Source organism: Trichoderma ghanense (genome assembly GCF_004382785.1).
Source record: "Trichoderma ghanense strain CCMA-1212 chromosome Unknown scaffold_7, whole genome shotgun sequence".
Lineage (NCBI taxonomy): Eukaryota > Fungi > Ascomycota > Sordariomycetes > Hypocreales > Hypocreaceae > Trichoderma > Trichoderma ghanense.
In genome coordinates, this window is record NW_027395670.1 from 1,095,785 (window position 1) to 1,114,201 (window position 18,417).

Genomic DNA, 18,417 nt, shown 5'->3' on the forward strand with positions numbered 1-18,417 from the left:
GGACACGGCAACTCTTTACGCGGGGAAATGGGTTGGGAAGACGGGTAAAGCATTTTCCTTGAAAGTTCCACTCTATGTAGGACGCGCAATACGTTGAATCTAATGATGGTGAGCGCATTGAGGAAGAGACTGAATCTGTTTCCCGAATAAGAGTCAGATGAAATCACACGTCTCTGACCCAAGATCAGCAAACGACAATACGCAATCTTCAGTCTGCGTAGAATACACACCAACAGTTGCTTAGAGCGTCTTCCAGTCATGCGCGGAAAACAGAAAACGTTGCACAAAACTAATCTGTCTTGATCATCAAGAGAAAAGCCTTCCACTCACTCTCTCCAAACCACCAATCCAACCCTCGATGCTTCACTCGTACAAAGTTACTATAATGGACTTGGCAACTATTTGGCTCGTCGGCCAACTTCCGGAGCTCAAAGTCAATGCCTTGATCTAGTAAGTGCCGCCGAATTGCCGGTATTGGGTAAAAATGAGACTAAAAACGAGACACGGAACTGAAATAGGGCGTAGGAGATGGTCGGACTTGTTAACTGCCCTTGTCATTCGGACAAGTCAAATGCGCGCATGTAGCTTTGAGAGACGAGACAAAGTCACCGCGATCGTAGAACTCAAAGGGTACAAGACTCTCAACGTCTTCATCATAGCGTCATAATTCATGAATACGATAACCGAGCTGCTCGTCTAAAACCAGAGATGAGCAGAATCTTGCGTCAGGCCTCATCACGCCTTCTCCTCAACATGTCGAACCTGCCCGTACTCCTCCTCGGCAACTCTCTGCTTCTCATCAACAGCCATGTCCTTCTGCTCGGCATGCTTGTTTCCGTGCAGACCAATCTTGTACCACGGGAGATCAAACAGGCGGTCCATGCTCTCCAGGGATCGGCCGCCGGTTTCAGGCACAAAGAACCACACCCAGAAGCCGCCCAAGACGGTCACCGCGGCAAAGCACCAGAACGTTCCCTTGGGCGAGATCCCGCCCTGGGCGACGTCGAGGAGCATGACGGGCACGGCACGTGAGTTGCCGTACTGGTTCGCAAAGTGAAGGGTCATGGCCCACGACGTGGCCAAGGCACGGACGCGTAGAGGGTACAGCTCGGCGGTAAGCAGGTACTGCATGGAGTTCCAGCCAAGAGCCCAGCCACAGCCAGAGACGTAAATCATGGCAACGGCGCCTCGGCTGGCGCCCTTCAGGGACTCGGGCAGAACGAAATCCTCATCAACGCCGAGTCGAGGCACAGCAGTGAGGAATCCGGCAACGTAGATCATGGAGATGGCTTGCAGCAGAATGCCGGTCAGGAGGGCGCGCTTGCGGCCAATGACATCGACGAGGAACAGGGCGCAGATCATGGCCGCCACGAACTTGACAATGCCAAAGACGGCCGTGACGAGGAGAGACTCGTCGGTTCCCGTGATGCCCATGATTCGGAAGAGATCGGGTGCGTACAGGGTGATGGATCCGGCACCAGACCACTGAGATAGCAGCTGCACCATGGACGACAGATAGACACGGTACAAGTTGCTCTTGTTGAGGAGCAGTTCCTTGACCTTGCCAAGCCAGCCAACGCCCCGACTGGCTTCCAGCTCGTGATCAAGGCCAGCCTGAATCATGCCGATTTCGCGAAGAATGTACTCGCTATCAGGAGACTGTTGGCGCAGTCGTGCCATGTTGTGAACAGCCTGCTCAATGTTGCCCTGCTTGACGAGGAAGCGCGGCGATTCGCTCTGGAAGAAGGACAAGATGAAGATGATGCCGCTCATCATGATGTGCAGACTCGTGGGGATGAGCCACTGGTTCGAGCTGTCATCGCTGATGTGAATCTGGCATCCATAGTTGGCGAAGTAAGCCAGCAGGATCCCGAGGTAGACGGCACCAGTGAAGAAGCAGGTGCAGAGACCACGGATTGAAGCGGGCGCGATTTCGGCGACGTAGATGGGACTGTAAACGACGCATATTGTTAGTCGAAGGAAACAGCGTGGAGCTGAAAATCGAGATTGGCCCATACTGACCCCACGACAGGCGTTTGTCCGACCCCAAGGCCGGCGATGAATCTGCCCGCATAGATGGCCCCCAAGTTCCCGCGGGCGCCTCCAATCATGAAGACCATGATACCGATAGCCCAGGTGACACAGAGGACTCGCGTAGCGTTGAGACGGCCAATGCGATCGCAGATCAGAAAGGCACTATAGCAAAAGAAGATGGTCAACCGATCGTCGCAACGATTGTGGGGAAGATGGAGCTGCAGGGAAGAGGCGGTGACTTACAACAGAGCACCCGCGACAGAGCCGATCTGGACCATGGCAGAGACGTTGGCCTTGATGTTGGCCTGGTCCACCTCGTCGTACGAAGCATAATGTATGGATGCCTTGAAGTCGTCCGAGTTGAAGGCGCCAGAGATCAAGCCCTCGTCGATGCCTCGCGCAGCGCCCAGCAAGCCGAAGGAGAAGACGGCGAACCACAGGCGCCAGTTCAGCGCTCCCTCGGGCTCGCCCAAGTCTTTCAACTTGAAGATGTTGACCGGCTTCTTTGCCCCGACACCCATTGTGACAGCCTTTGACGTAGGTAACCAGCAAGTGTTACAAGGCCGAGGGCAGGAAAAGGCTGACGGCTGCAAGGGCTTGGAGACAACGGTTAAGACGTGCACCGGGCGGCGAGTCGAGTGCTGATCTATCGGTGATGGACAACTCAGAGGTCTCACATGGGGGAGATGCCGCGCTTTATACCCCGTACGCATCCGCCAGCGCATACACACTTCGATTCTTCTCGTGATCAACAGACCCTGTTCGTTTCTCCAGCTACAAGTGTCCACATCTGCCCAATGTCGGGTTACCCCGGATGGACGTGTCGCCATACAGCAGAAGATCCCGCCCCCATCTCGACACCACACAGCACCCAAATCGTGGCCAGGCGCTGGCCGATGTTATGGACATCTCCGACAACTAACGGATATGGCAAAAAGTCCCCATACCCCGCGCGTCGGCCTCTGATCGAGGTAAAATCCTGCCATGACTAGTTGTAGGACACGGGTGCTCCGCAACGACTCCACGAGTTGGTTGTCCGTGACAAGAGAGGGCTTCGAACAAGCCGCCCCATACGAGACCTTGCCGTATCAATGTCGTAGATCGGCCGACTAGCCACCGCCATGCCGGCCCGCCAAGAAGTTTAATGGCTCTAGTTAATCTGGGGTTTGGTGAGGGGAAGCCAGGCCGACGCCGGGCAAGGATTTGGAGATGCGGGGGATCGGACAACCTCCGTCATGCCTTCGGTGTAAACCAGGCCGCAGGCTCCCAAGTTCCCATCTTCACCTCCGTTCCGAATTTTCTTCTAGCTGATGACCGGATATCAGGCTGTAAGGAATTGCAAGCTTCATCCATGCCTGCGTCCAGGGGTGGAGCCGGCAAGCTGGAGCTTCACTATCTTCCGTCACGTCCAACTGACGCGTCACCTTTCAGGATACATAGCAGCCTTCAGCCATCAAGAATAAAAACGCACTTGGCATCACTTCGATCAGGCCAAGGAGGGTAGGAAGGAATTGGCCTTGCTCTGTCGAATGAGACCGCTACATGAGGTGAAGTCTCGCGTAAAAGGTTGCCGGGTATTTGCGTCATTATGGCGACCTCAAATCCCTGCTCGACGGATGGTCGCTCCAAGAGTTCTATACAATAAGAGTGCCGCGACCGCCATGCTCCGAACTCAGTGTTCTGCGCCCCTGGCATATCGAGGCAGACGATGCTTTCAGGGTCAGATGATTGGCTTGCTGTTTCCTGATATGCGAGTGATTGGCTTGTTGTCTTCTAATATGCAAGTGATTGGCGCTTGAGAACAGGATCCCTAGCAGACTCATGGATGGTAAGCGAGATCAGCATGTTTCGTCCGACCAGACACCGATCGGCCCGCAAGTCAACTAGCTGCGTGAAGCAATCTTCTCGTGTGCTCTTTAGCGACGCATCAGATCCAGTACCGGCCCCAAAGAGCGTATTCTTCCTTTGTGCCTCGGAATTGGAATTTAACCTCCGTCACGTCCTGGAAGCCTTCCTTCTCTTTCGGCTCTTTGAATCTTGATGCAAAGCCGGTAAATGCCAGCTTGGGCAGGCTCTCCCTGGCCTCGGGATTCAGTGCAGCGTTGTGCGCCCGGACGGCATCGTTGTGCTCACATACCATGGCCGGCGTTGAGAACCAGACACACCGAATGGGGACGCTCGCTTTTCTCGCAACTTCAATCCACAAAGCCCGCGTATCGGGATCTGCGTTTGTGTTGTCTGTGCGCGCATGTTAGGATCTGTCGGCTTCATCCCAGCATGTAGAGCAAGGATCAAGCAGAGAGGTATGGAGTGAGCACGTACCAATAGCTACAGACTTGCCGGCTTTCAGCAGATCTTTAGCAGCTTGGATGCATTTGTCGCGGGTCTTTAGTGTGTCTTGATTCACCCGTTCATACCCAAGAGGCTTGAGGACCTTGAAGTAAAAGGTGCTCTTCCCAGCGCCGGGAGGACCGCAGAACAAGACGACGTCCTGGTCGTTTTTCTTCTCAAAGAGGTCTTTGGCAGTACCAAGCGATCCTTCGTCTTCTGGGAATGCAAAGTCGACCAGGTCAAATTCGCGGATAAAGTCCCTAGGCTTCTCTCCCAGGAAGAATTCTTCAGGTGTTTTATAGTCGATGCCGACATTATGGGCGAAGTTTCTGTCGGAGCAGCTGAAGTCCTTTGGTACGGCTGCTGCTGCGGCACCGCTGTCTCCTTTCCCAAGCAACGCGACTCGGCCGCCCGCATCGCCGACGAAGAAGCTCCCTTTAAGGTCAACCTCCTCCTCGGGAATCTCGAGATCCTCGCAGAGCTCCTTCCACATGCCTGTCCTAGGCTTTCGATAGATGTCTTTTTCTGTGGCTGCATAGAGGGCTATCGGAAGATCGAGAGCGGTTAGCACAGAATTGCATTTCTGTTTAAAGTCTGTAACGCGTTTCTGGACGGCGGCCTTTGGGCCTTTGTACTTTGCGTCGAAATGCAGTTTCAATCCGGCCTGGTTGGAGAGAATCGCGACATGGTAGCCTTCCTTTTCGTAGAGCTCGCGTAGCCGACCGGGCACTTTGCTGTCCCACCACTTCCAGTCTGCTCCGCTGGAGGCGTGCTTCTTTCCCGACGATGTAGTGATGAGAGTCGAGTCGAGGTCGAATGCGGCAATCTTTCGTCGCTCTTGGCGAGCCGCCGGATCGTCATTCTCGGGCTGGTATCTGCCGACCAGGAGGGTGGCCGGAACGTCGTCGGTAGGGCCTCGTTCTGACCACACGGTTCGATCCTTTGGTTTCTGGGAGGCTGGCGTGAAAAAGCTTGCGACGGCGGACTCTGAGAGGTGTCAGTCAAGCATAGGCAGCCAAGCATACAGAACATTACGGGTCATACTCGTAGTTGTGCTCTTGACGGCCTTTTTGAGGGGAGGAGGGGAAATCGGAGCACCGGCGTCCTTGCGCTTCCTGGGAGGACTTTTGGTGGCCATTGTTCGACTGCAAGATGCACAAGAGACGCCAATGTATGGTTTTGTATGCTGAAACAGAGGAGACGTGCGCAGTCGGAGCATTTGAATGCAGAGGCTGGAGATGATGATTGCGCAAAGCCGGAGGAGTGAAGCCCGACTAGGGGCCGAGACGCGCACACAAATGCGACCGGAGCGCGTGATCACGTGCACCTCACCAGCAGCACTTTAAGCTGGAGCTTCCCTCGCCTTGTCCGCATCCTCCATACCGAGCAACAACGTCAATCCTTCTCCAAGCAACGTCCAGCTCACCACAGATGACGCTCTCGGGCCTCCATTAAACACGCAAATCTCGGCTGGCTGCAGCACTACAAACGATACAGGCATCGGTCCTTGACTGGCGCAGTCTCCCCTCACCATGTACGAGCTGTTCCTCACGGCGCTCGTCGAAGACAGCGATATCAACACAGCCCTCGCTGTTCTGAGCGGCTTCTGCTCGATGCAGCCATGGGAGTCCACCAGCAGAGTTCTCTACTTCCAGGGCCCCCCTCGACCGTCTGGGATCACGAACCAGCGCTCCCTTGAGAAACCCATCCGTAAAGACGTCGCCATGCTCTGGAAGGAGCTGCATCAGAACCTCTCACGTCAATCCTTCGTGCTCCAGGCTCGCTATGAGATTCTCAAAGATCGGGACTTGGGTCCTTCTGCCGAGCCGGTTGATCTCGACACGGTTCCGGGGATTCTGAGATGGACAGACTTTCCCGATCCTCCCCGCAATCAGCCGATCCTCGCTCAGCGCAAAAAGGTCGAGCTTTGGGATCAAAGGAAGCTGCTTTCCGTGTTGCAAGAGAACAACCATCAGTCAGTCTCATGCCTCCCTCGTGTGATTCGTCATGTTGACAAGGGGCAGACTCAAGACGGAAACGGTAGAGGAAATGTACCGCTTCTTTCGCGATGACGTCGAGTTTTGTCTGACTAGGCACTACTTTGTCGGACCTCTTGAAAATTACGTTCCTCTGTCATCCAAACAGGCAGCTCCCACAGCGCCGATGTCCACTCTGCCGGCGTGGGACTCTCTCACCCGTGTTGATGCCCAGAATCGCTGGATTCTGCAGGTCAAAGCGCATGTTGTTCAAGACAACAAGCCAGATGAGATCAAGAAGGCTCAAGACCAGCTCTTGAAGTTTCGGGCCGATCTCGAGGGCGTCTTTGATTTCAAGGTCTTTGACCGCAGAGTGCACGACACTCGGGTGGCCATGCAGCCGCAGGGTGTTCAGGCTCTCCCGCAGAAAGTGCTTCTCGGGAAATCATGATCATCGCATGTACGGGGTATCGCGTCACAACTCCATACAGCCGGATTCGCGGTATCCGTTACTGCGGACACATTCGAATCTCGTATACTTCCGAGGGACGATGCGCGTTGTGATGTCGGTTCATCACGGTATGTCAACACACCGATCGCCATGGATACCAAACAGCAAGCCCGGCATTCGCTTCTCAACCAAAAGCCTCAGATTTGCTCTGTGAGATTCGCCAAACACGATTAGCAGCACAGGCCAGCTGATACTCATGATGCTCATTTGCATCTCGACAGGGTCACACGCGGCAGTTGGACGAAAGTATGAATTAGAAAAAATGGGTATCTTCAACGGACAGACACCACAAATGCCCGTGTATTGCAAGTAAGGCTAGATTACAAGAACCACAACTTCAACCTCCAAGCAGCGTCCCCTTCTTCCCCCCCTCTACTGCCTAGTTCATCCCTTACTGCTGGACGGTGTGCTGGACGGTGGTCTGGACGAGGCCAAGGACCTGAGGCAGGTTGGTGATGCCAAGAGCCACCTGGAGGGAGGCAAGCTGGCCGCCGGTGGCAGCGTTCAGGTAGGCGTTGACAGCGTTCAGGTCGACGCCCTGAGCAACCATGGCAAGAGCCTCACCAACAATCTGGACAACGTTGTCGACGTTGGCGGTGGCAGTGACCTTGCCCTCAACACCCTGGGCGAGGCTGACGAGCTTGGCAGCCAGGGTAACGGGGAGGACAGCCTCGATCTAGAAGCAGGCATGTGAGCATCGCTGTATCGCGGAACAAGAGAGAAGGATTTTTTTTTTTTTGGCTTACCTTGGCGACGATGGGGCCGAGGAGGCTAGTCAGCTGGGTCTCGAGGGCGACAACGTCGACGACAACACCCTGGGTGATGCCGCCGAGAAGGCCACCAACATCGCTGACGAGAGAGCGGCGGGCTGCTGAAGAGTCAGTAATGGTGGCTGTTGATGAGGATGGACGGTTCACGAACCGAGAGGGGCAGCGAGGCCAGTGCCGACAAGGGCGGCGACAACAACGGTGGCGAGAGAGAAACGCATGTTGGCGGTGTTGGAAGTTGGTTTTTTAAAAGTAGTAGTAGGTACTAAAAGAGTGACTGTGCGAGTTGCTGTGCAAAGGAGTGACTGAAAGCGAAGGCTTGCTGATGATGAAGGGAAGAGAGAGGTTTGTGGGCGAACTGGTCGTCCTTATATACAACTATCCTCTGATGCCTCGTCCTCCCTTTACTCCCCAGCCTCTACCCACAAGATGCCGTTGAGCGATCGGCAGTCCTATCGTTGCATCTGGACATGTCAGGATGTGAGCAATATCCTGCTTCCATGGAGATGCTCCTTGATTAGCTCGCTTAGCACCAGGGGCAGCATCGCGATGTAGACTCCTATTAGGCGCCTACAGGGCAAGCATCACGATAGTACAGCAGTCACGGCACGGAAGCACTCATGGCATACTAGCACCCATGGTTTGGTCTCATACCGTGCCGATCTGGTCAGGCACATGAGTCGCTCATTGGCGCAGAACGTGGTGATGACATAGGAGACGCCGGAGAAAGGGGCGCAGAATGAAGATCGCAAGTTCTCTTCCCGGTTCGGATGTGGGGAGCTGGTAGGGAGCTGCTCTGTGCTAATTTCCCGATTCTGGGTTGCCTTGTCCGGGGGGGTGTTGAAGAACAAGGCGCAACACGGCATGCGAAAGGGGGACGGTTGAAGCTTGCAGAGGAGGTTGAATGCAATAATTCCATCAGAATCTGGAAGACGAAGTTCTTTAAACCAGAGGTCAAACAAAGACATGTTTCTACTTGTATGGAACATGAGGGCTTGGGACGGAATGGTGAGGTTGTGACGGAGCCCATCAACACAACACAGGATACCCCAGACCGGGATGCATCTGCCCCCGCGATCGGCACATTTCATAGTGTTGCACTAAAAAGAATGAAACCGGCAAATGTGATGTCTGTTCTGGAAAAAGGTGTAACGGACTGGGTTGATGAGCAAATGACAGGGCCTATTTTCAGCTCTGTCTCCTTGTCTAGCTGGCTGCCACTTACTGTTCTCGAGTCATGCTCTGCTGCTTCAATCGAGGGGTGCCGGGCTTGCACGATCTTGGCTGCCATTGCGCATAACGGAGCGACCGAAATGCCGGCAACTCTACTGTTTACAATGTTCAGTTTTGAGACATAGATATGCTTTTCATCCTTGAAGGCACACAAAACGTGGCAGGATGGACCATACAGACGGAAAAGCACGAGCAGCCTGCACAAGCGCCCATGTCCCCGCCGATCGACACTTGTGCATGAAGCCAGACAGATCCCAATATCCAGCAGCTGCTGAAGATACAAAGTAATGTCGACGACGTCAGAGGGACAGAGGAAGACAAAGGGGGCTGACACTTTGCCGGATGAATAACCGGTTCCTGAATATCGTCGTTAGTATATGTTGATCTATGTGCTAGTATTTTGTTGCTGGAATCTGAAGTGTGGCTTTTGGGGCAATTTGACGATGCATTGCGATCTACAGTGAAAGTTGCCCTTGTGAATTCATCTCGCTGAGTTCAGGCCATAGTGAATCTCGCTACCTTGATGATAGAAATAGTACTTTATTTGAAGTATCCGTTGGCGTTTCGAGACATTGTTGGGTTGAGGCTCGCTTCCGGTGATGCCGAAAGTGGTGCTCATATTGGGTCTACATTCAAGCCATGCTCATAGCCGGGTTACTCGAATCATGAAACCAGAAACGGCTTGCACAAAACAACTGGGGAGATGCTCGTTTTTTCGCGGAAAGAATCCGCATCAGGAGCCATTAGTAAGAGCGCAGAGAACAGAACATGAGATGTCATGTCTTTTGTAGGTGGGATCTGAGAATATAGAGTGCAGGAATGAGCCGATCTGATAAAACGTGCTTACATGTAAGCAAAGTGTAAACTCAAGAGATCTAGCCAGACTGACTGATCACTTCTCACAATGAATCTACAGTATGTCATGGAGATTTATTTTTACATTCGGTTCTGGTGAGATACATCCTCGGGTTTCCTAGAGTAGTAAACAACGTATCCGTGTCTACCCTATCATTAAGATTGATGCTCATCAAGATTCGTCTCGGGAGGCGCCGAAAGAGGCTCTTCCTAAGGCCAAGGAGTGCATATCATGGCCGATCTTGCCATTCGCAACCTATGCTTCAGCCTGGCATAGAGAAACTGCTATGTAATCCGTGGCATTGGCAAGATGCCGGCAGTTTGGTCCTTCTGGCTGCTCGGACGGTTGCAAGGGTGGGTTGATTTGACGTGTCGGTTTAGACACGTCAAACGGTGTCTTTACGGAGACATATCCAGGTAAGTCCGCCCAAGACACTGAGAAAGGACGCCGAACGAGAAGCATCAAAGCATACAAGCCATGGCCAGTGATTCTCTAAGAGTCAAGCTTGGGAGTATGGGAAGCCCTAATCAAGCCTCCATCGTGTCCTCGTGGCGTATCAGGCATCCAAAAAAGAAAAGGCGGGTCCTGCGGCTGTGTGTGCAAGGTAATGTCGCGTTTTGTACATGTATTGTTTCGCTTAAGAAATAGGAACAAGTTCTCCCATATGTTCACCTCGCAGCAACCGGCCGCAAAGTGAAGCTATCGCAACCCAGCATCATACACACACAAACTTCCAAATCATGGAGTGGTTATTCGGCCGGCAATTCGCTACCCCTGAAGACGCCAGGGCCGCTATCGGCGCCGCAGCTCAGCAGGCCGGCTACAGCTTCACCCAAGCACCGCCCCCGGCCAAACAGCGTCGAATTCCGCTGCAGCAAGGGGCGAAACTTCAAGTCACAGCAGAACCCCGATCTCCCTGAGAGCCGCCGCCGGCAAACAAGCTCCCAGATGACGGGCTGCGCGTGCAAGCTTGTCGTCAGTCGGCGTAATACCGTCGGCCGCTGGGTGATTCGAAGGACGCGGAGCGACGATTCTAGAAACATAATCACCCGGCTTTTCCCTCGGCAGCGCATTGTCGATATCGAAATATGGCTATTAAAAAGAGGAATGAGAGTATCATTTCGTTGTATAATGCTGGAGTCAAGCCTATGCAGATCCTTCAGCAATTGCAGCTTGAAGAGGGAGCTCATGTCGAAGGCATCACCCGCTACGACGTCTACAACGCCATGAGAAAGTATCGCCAACAGCAGGAATAAGACGCTGAGTTTGTTTGTGAAGAATTACACAAGCCTGACATCTGGCCCTCTCTGCTTCTCACAAGAGTGCGGAGGCTGTCTCTTGCGCTTGGAGACCAAGCTGCTGCAGAGGAGTTGGAAGCGCGTATGACCCTTGTCGCAATGCACACCGTCACTCCGCCGCGTGAAGGGAGGGCTGCCCTATGCACAGGAAAATGCACAGGAAGACGGCATCTGGTGAACGGATTGCTATTCACACGAGGTCAATCCGCCGAGCAGAAAGAACCAAGAAGCATGTCAAGAGTGATAGAGGCCGTTGATGAACCTGGATACTAAAGCTGATATGTTTTGTTGAGGAGAGGATTCATTACACCATAAAGTTAGCTCCGAGTCGGTGGCAGGCAGCAGCGGGGGTGTTCGCAGACACATATTCTGCTTCTCCTTGCGTTCTTCATCATTCATGATCTCCTCTAAGAAATCGACAGAGCTTCAAGCAGACTCGTTGTGTCTTGTTGGGCAGTATGAAGCAAGCTTGTCAACACTCACACGTCTATCTAGACGGCTCCCCACATGCATCCAAAGTCGGCTTCAAAAGCGCAACAGAGAGGCAACGCCTTTTGGCGGCAACAAAAGATGGACGCGTCGGGAAGACAGCGGAGTTGTTGACCGCAAGAGAAGCCTTTGGAGACGGAATGATCTTTCCTGGGCCGCTGGTTCTTCCAGATGATGACCTCGCCGAGGATCCAGAGTATCCGCCCCAGGACTTGAAAGAATGGAGAGACGAAGAGGAGCGAAATCCAGTCACTCCAGAGCGAAAGACAATCTACATCGTCCCAAGTCCATCCATTGCTCCCGAGGTATCCAAGATGCACACATGGTCCGCCTGCAGCAATCAACCTTCAACAGCGAAACACGATATGCAAGCTGCCGAACCCCCAAAGATACAAGACCTAATCGAATACCTGTCCGCCTTCTTCCACGGCATGGCCGTCAAACACTTCAAACCGCCGTTCCAATGGCAGAAATGGAACAAGTACGACGGCACCATCTTGAAGTCCCCCAGCACGCATCGCCGGATCGGGCTCACGACCCCCGGCCACCGGCTCTTCGGAATCCGGTGCCGTGCGTCGCCAGACGGCGTGTCTCCCATGCAGATCAACCTGGACGACGTGCTGGATGCCCTAGCGGAAAACATCCCGGCAGACGCGCACTCGATCATGATGCTGCTTGACCTGGACATGTACGAAGGAGACGGGGACGTCTTTACCGCCGGCCGGGCATACGGGGGGAGCCGCATCGCTGCCGTCTCGCTGTTCCGCGACCAGCCGCTGTGCGCGCCTCCGGATGATAGTCATGCGTGGCCGGCATCTCACTGCGCGGAATACATCGATCAGCTCTGTCTCGAAGCATCTTGTCAGCCTCCAACGAAGAAGAAGGCCAAACTGCAGCCGTCCTCCCGCCGCAGCAGAACCGGTACGAGCGGCCCCCTAGACAAAGCCATCGAAGCAGTACAAGCAGCAGCAGCAGCAGCAGCAGCAGAAGCATCTTCCAGCGTAATACCGCGCCCGGAACGGCCTGATGCCGCCGCCGCAACAGCCCAATGGCTTGGGAGGACGGCTGTGACCATGGCACACGAGCTGTGTCACTGTCTGGGACTGGACCACTGCACGTACTTTGCGTGCGCGATGCAGGGGTGCGGCAGCGTGGACGAGGCGCAGCGGCAGCCGCCGTACGTGTGCCCGGTTTGTCTGGAGAAGATTTGCCGGGCGATAGGTGAGGGCGTTGTTGATGGGTGGGAGGGGGATAGGGCGGTAAGGGAGGGCTTTGTGAGGGAGAGGTATGTCAAGCTGAGGGGGGTCTGTGAGAGGTGGAGTGCGAGGATGTTTGTTGGGTATAGGGCTTGGTTGGATGCTGTCCTTGAGGATTGCAGAGCGTGCTGATGGAGTGATGGATTGAATTGTTGTACTGAAGAGTGAGAGCGAAGTGAGCAGATGAAGGCTTGTGAGCACGTAAGAGAGAGAGAGAGCTTGGGTTGATGTGTGGACGTTTTACGAGCAGGCTAGAGATGGCCAAGAGCACTCAGTTACTATTCATACAAGCTACATGACTGTTGACGTTGACACAACGGCGTTATAACAATTTCTTTGAACCGCTTACTGACAGAGATGCAGCAAACAGGCAGGTCTATCTACACACTCCCTTAGAACCATGCTCCATGATCAATTGAGAGGATCACATGGTAACCAGAGACGTTGGGAACTGCTAGCCACAGCGAGACAGGCTAGCCAGCCGAGCAAAACAACATATGCACTTCAAGAATGAGTTATAGTTGCCCATTGTCAACGGGGAGAGTTGTGAACGGCCTCGAGTTGACTGCATGCACAGGCTGTATGTACCACTTTGCAGAAGTCCTATGCATAATCAAATGGCCGTGTGGCTCAATGGCAGAGCGTCTGACTACGATCAAGTACATCAGGAGGTTGCAGGTTCGACCCCTGTCTCGGTCAAGCACATTCTTTTTTGCCCTTTTCGACAACTCCTATACTCCCAAAATAGGGCTCCATCCGCCATCTTTCTCTCCTCCCTGGTTCTTTCTTTGATCCATTTTCCTCTCTTCTCTTCCTGCTCTTCAACACACACTGTAGTAACAATCATGCTTGGCCACAATACACAATCATCTCAGCGACCCTTCTAGCCTCTTTCTGCATGGTAGCATCGCAAACCTCCCCCGCCGTAACATCAACTTATCTCGTGTCCATGTGGGGGACAGCATGGGACCAAGAGTTGACAATTGTCCGAGCCCTCTTTTTCTCTCCAATCCCGCGAGAGAGTAATAGTGTCGTCATCCCCTCCGAACTGCAATTGATCCAGCTGGTACTACCTTATGAACTAGTAATAAATCGCGGAGGGAAAATCTCTTCAAGCCCGAGCTAGCACAGCTCGGTTTGTATTATTGTACTTACGGGATCCCATCAATTCTCAGGTCGTGTGTGTCAATGTATGCCCAAACAAGGCATTGAAAAGACGTATGCAAGTTGTATTCCAGCATCATGTTTGTAGGTTAGTGAGTTAGTAGTCGCTATCTGTTGTAATGCATGGCAGCCTCCGCCGATCCTACTTGGTCACTGTAGCACAGGCATATGAAGCTCCGATTGGACCAAGCCAGACGAATGGGTAGGACGCGAGCGAGTTCGAGCTGATACGGGCACAGGTATCAGTTGGTCCTTCTCTGGGCCAGGCGTCGTGACGGCCTTGGGGAGCCCCATTGCAGCGACCTCGGGGTGGACTCTCATTCCGGCTTCCCAGCGGCTCTCAGCTTGTCTGATCAGTGGGACACCTTCGTCCATTCGGCTGGTAATCACGCATGCGTATTGGATGTCCATCCGTGCTCGGAAATGGCTTGTGGACCAAAGGCATTGGCACAATTTGTAGCACACTACCGCAGTGATATATGTAGGCAGGCAGCATGAGGCACGGGCGACTCTCGCTGATGAGACCCCGCGTAAAAGCAACAAAATGCAGCAGAAACTTGGCCTCGGCCTGGCGGTTGCAGGCAGGGCTAACTGGACTACATGTAGAACCAGCAATAGCCGACCGACGACAAAGGACAAAGCGGGAGGGCTTCCGACAATCCACAGCCTTGATGGTTCGCCCTATGGAAGACGCACACATGCAATGCGCCGATGCAATGGGACGCTTGCTGCAGAGATTTTTCATTAGCATGAGAATAGTTGTGATGAATGTGCATCAGAAGTACAGTATGTACAAAGAACGGGTGGGATCTGAATGGGTGGACAACGAGCGCAGAGGCCGGAGAGTCGTGGGGCCAGAGATGGCGAATTACAGCTCGCCACACGTCGCGGCAGCGAGAGAAGAGAAAAGAGGCGAGAGAGGGCCAGAAAAGGCGGCCCTCTACCGTCGTATGTGTGGGTGTACGACGAATAATATTGCGAGAAGTAGTACATTCCATATAGTGATACACACGCAGCAGCTTATGCCCATGTCCAGCGGTGAGAAGGAGGGCTTTGGTTCCCATTTCTCCTCGCTTACACGCGTGCATCGACGAAGAGGCCGTTCGGCCATTGAGAGACGGCGGCGGCCACTCGGCAGTCGTCGGGTTGGCCTGTGCAGTATTTGAGTGCCAACGCAGATGCTGTGATGGGGTTCTTTGATCCGCCCCCAAGCAGCAGCAGCAGCTCGTTCTCGCTGGGTGGGATCACTCGACTGCATCGAGCCTGGTGTCTTTTCGACTCGAGTACTCCGTACATATGAATTCGTCCAGCCCGCATCTTGGACAAGCAGCCAACCAGCGGGCGAGGGCAAGTGAGAAAAACACGGCCCTCTCGGCGGGATATTAATAGGCATGCCACTAATACCGGTGAGGTGGAGAGATGGACAAGAGGTCCGTTCGGGATGATGCGATTACGGTGGGCTTGGAGTCCAGTTTTCCGGTCGAACTAGATCGCTTGAGAGCCATCGATTGATTCATTCACTCATCGTGACGGCGTGAACAACTGGGCTCCGTTTTAAACCCACTCGATGGTGGACTTGATAGTTCTGATACTGTCGGACTGTGCAGATTCGCTCCGGGCTCCGGTGATGGAGCTCCGTTAGAACGTGGGAATATGTTGACGCCGTTGAAAAAACGCTTCTAGTGCTTGTAAAAAAACGGAACTTTGAAGACATAACGGATCGCTGCTACGACGGAATAACCATAATTCCATCAACGGCGTCTGTCTTTATTGTTGTCAAGTTTTTCATCAAGAGCCACAGTGGAGCAGTTTGTGGCAGCTCTAGCGGCCGATGCTGTGTCGTTTGAAGGAAAGATGTCGGATCAAGAGAAAACTCTGCACTCATCAGCGTCGTTGATGTAAAAAGTGCATGTAAAGACAAACAAAGAGGGTCGTTTACCAAGGCAGACAGTTGAGTCTTCCCTCGGTCGAAGGAATGGCTTGTGATGAAGGCTCCACGCTACAAGCCGAGAGATGCCTTGCTCAGTCGTTTGCTCTTTTTCTGGACTCCGATGGATATCGACACTGGCTATTACAGGGTAGGCGACCCGAGTCTTCATTCTCCAGGCTACTAACCCATGTCCATCTCATCCTTCAAGCTCAATCATCCCCTTCAAGGATGGACGAAGTAGCAGTACCTTGTGCACGCTATATGTAGCCGCATACAGCCCCATTCCTCAACCGTAGACACTTTGGCCGAGTGGTTAAGGCGATGCCCTGCTATCAACAGGTATCATAGGCATTGTGTTCGCACGCGCAGGTTCGAATCCTGCAGGTGTCGGTTCTCTTTTTGTCTTTTTGCCCTGCCCGGTGATCCTCTCCCTCTCTCCTCTTCATCAACCATTTCCTTTTGCTTCATCCTCCTCACCATCCAATCCGTTTCGACTTCTTCGGCTTCTTCCAGCCCATCCATCCCAAGCCTCTTGATCCTCAAATCAAACCATCTACCCCTCCCTCAACCTCAGCTAGCCCCATCTCAGTAGTCTCTCCCGTCAACTTCGATGCTAATGTAGCCAAGCATCGACACCCTACTCAAGCAAGCTTTTGTTGGGCTCGGGAAGGTCATGCAATCCTCAGCCGGCTCGACAAATGGCAGCGCTGCCCAGCCCTCCCCGGAGGCCGATCTAATGCAAGGTACGCAGGAAAAGCGAAAATGCCGCGCCTCCGTAGGGCGAGCAAGCTACAGTCTGGGATTCTCTGGGCTTGCATGAGCGTCGTCAGCTCGTGGTTTGGAGCTCTTTAGCTAATTACTTCCCCCCTCAGCTGAAAAGTTGCGATGGCCGTAGTAGAAGTCGTTCTTGAACCTGTATTACATGCATTGCACTGAGGCATCTGCACGAAAACCGGATAGATGCCGAAGCAATTAGTGATGAGGGCATCAGCACGGTAAGCTCGGAGCGAGCTGAACAGATGCCGCCAGGAACCAGCTTCACTCGGCGCGATGCCCATTGGCCAGGTGAAAGTGACGGCTTACTGCGCCTTGCATGAACTTGTCCCAAGACCCAAAGCCCAAAGCTCATCCTTCAGAAATAAAGCATCCGTTAGGCACCTCCAAGCATCAAAGATCCTTGCTCAAAGGGTGTTGTATGGTGCATCCACGGCTCCCCGAGAGCTGCCCGAGCAAGCCACAACTACAAGGTCGCCGTCGTGCGACCTTTTGGGCCGAGGAGCAAAGATAAAAGTACTTGCATGCTGTTGGATGAGTGGAGTTTGAGCAGAAACCTTGGTTGAAAAGGGAATTTATCCATGCGGAAGTTGCTCCGTTCGTGGGAATCTCGCATCGCCAATCAACGGCCTCATCGTTGCAGAGTTTTCATTCTTCCCTCTCGTCAATCTTTTTTTTTTTTTTTGCTCTTGTTAGTTACTCCCGCTATACTCGTACGAGGGGCCCTCTCAATATGTCAATATATGTCAAAATCTTTCGATGGGCGACATTTCATCCCGGGTACTATCGCACTGAAGGGGCCCGCGCCCGCTGCACGAAGGTGTCTCGATATCACATTGCGAGAGACCACCTGCAGCTGCCTTGTGTAATCCCTGGGTAGTAGCACGACTATCGCCATGTGCATGTCCCGCGGGCATGAATTCTTTGGCGGTACGCCCCGATGGCTCCGATGACGGCGTGGTACGGGTGCTGCACATCGTGCCTCTTGTCTGGGGGGCTCATGAAGCAGCCCGTGTGTACGTGTAGGAGAACTTGGCTTGGGGATCCAGTAAGTTGCAAGCAATGTCACCGTCCATTGTCCATGTGCATTTTGTCTTTGCTCACTCATCCCCAGCGTCAAAATTGGACTACGTGGAACTACTGCTTCAACGTATGAACTCTTCTCTTGCAAGCCAAGCTGCTTGCCCTCGTAGCGGGCGAATAACAACTGCTTCCGTTGCTTGAACCTACATGTACACCAGCGACATCCCCCCCCCCCAGCACCCTCAACGCAAAAACAAAGTTCGACTACTGCCAGGCACAGGGCTTCCCATCTGATCGCGGCGCCTGCAAGGGGGGGGGCATACCATCGCATGAACTGACCAACCACATGGCAGCCCTGCGGGCTGAAAACCCTCCACTTACACGGCACCCAAATTCGGTACGACGGAAACTTGGGCCTGGGGGCGCGGGCACAACAAGGGCTACGATAGCACGAGATGCAACAGCTTGGCAGAACTCCCGTCTGCTGTTTCTTTTTGGCACGACGGGCGGGCGTACAGAGGAGAGGAGTATGACCTGCCCACACTCTGTGGAGAGAAGAGACGAAGTTACTAGTCATGTAGGAGGGATTTGTACTCGATACAACGAAGCACATAATCTTCCCGGCAGACTCTCACAAGAGGGCGAGGGAGGGGGGTTTTCCTACGTGTTTGTATTGGCTTGGTATTGGCTTGTACGTCGCCAAGTCAGAGATCACAGCATGCGGCTCGGACCGGAGAGGACGCACAGCAACTCGTGCTCTTCTGTGTCCCTCGTG

The 18,417-nt window shown here is 53.5% G+C and overlaps 6 protein-coding genes across 6 annotated transcripts; 2 read left to right on the forward strand and 4 right to left on the reverse strand.

The window, feature by feature from the left end:
• Positions 1–735: 735 nt before the first annotated feature.
• On the reverse strand, positions 736–2,555 carry CCMA1212_006516 (uncharacterized protein; the record flags this gene model as incomplete). The annotated part of the gene is made up of 3 exons (XM_073703733.1): positions 736–1,951; positions 2,023–2,196; positions 2,278–2,555. 3 exons carry the CDS (start codon positions 2,553–2,555, stop codon positions 736–738), a joined length of 1,668 nt encoding a protein of 555 aa, XP_073557794.1.
• A 1,406-nt stretch (positions 2,556–3,961) lies between these two features.
• CCMA1212_006517 (Bifunctional polynucleotide phosphatase/kinase) lies at positions 3,962–5,503 on the reverse strand (the record flags this gene model as incomplete). Its single annotated transcript, XM_073703734.1, has 3 exons — positions 3,962–4,272; positions 4,357–5,352; positions 5,410–5,503. The coding sequence occupies 3 exons, from the start codon at positions 5,501–5,503 to the stop codon at positions 3,962–3,964; spliced, it is 1,401 nt and encodes a 466-aa protein (XP_073557795.1).
• A 394-nt stretch (positions 5,504–5,897) lies between these two features.
• CCMA1212_006518 (uncharacterized protein) lies at positions 5,898–6,792 on the forward strand (the record flags this gene model as incomplete). Its single annotated transcript, XM_073703735.1, has 2 exons — positions 5,898–6,340; positions 6,390–6,792. The coding sequence occupies 2 exons, from the start codon at positions 5,898–5,900 to the stop codon at positions 6,790–6,792; spliced, it is 846 nt and encodes a 281-aa protein (XP_073557798.1).
• A 451-nt stretch (positions 6,793–7,243) lies between these two features.
• On the reverse strand, positions 7,244–7,840 carry CCMA1212_006519 (uncharacterized protein; the record flags this gene model as incomplete). Its single annotated transcript, XM_073703736.1, has 3 exons — positions 7,244–7,528; positions 7,599–7,720; positions 7,774–7,840. The coding sequence occupies 3 exons, from the start codon at positions 7,838–7,840 to the stop codon at positions 7,244–7,246; spliced, it is 474 nt and encodes a 157-aa protein (XP_073557799.1).
• A 2,608-nt stretch (positions 7,841–10,448) lies between these two features.
• Positions 10,449–12,883, forward strand: CCMA1212_006520 (Archaemetzincin-2; the record flags this gene model as incomplete). The annotated part of the gene is made up of 2 exons (XM_073703737.1): positions 10,449–10,601; positions 11,429–12,883. The coding sequence occupies 2 exons, from the start codon at positions 10,449–10,451 to the stop codon at positions 12,881–12,883; spliced, it is 1,608 nt and encodes a 535-aa protein (XP_073558027.1).
• A 1,182-nt stretch (positions 12,884–14,065) lies between these two features.
• CCMA1212_006522 (uncharacterized protein) lies at positions 14,066–15,232 on the reverse strand (the record flags this gene model as incomplete). Its single annotated transcript, XM_073703738.1, has 2 exons — positions 14,066–14,342; positions 14,994–15,232. 2 exons carry the CDS (start codon positions 15,230–15,232, stop codon positions 14,066–14,068), a joined length of 516 nt encoding a protein of 171 aa, XP_073558028.1.
• Between the last annotated feature and the right edge of the window lie 3,185 nt (positions 15,233–18,417).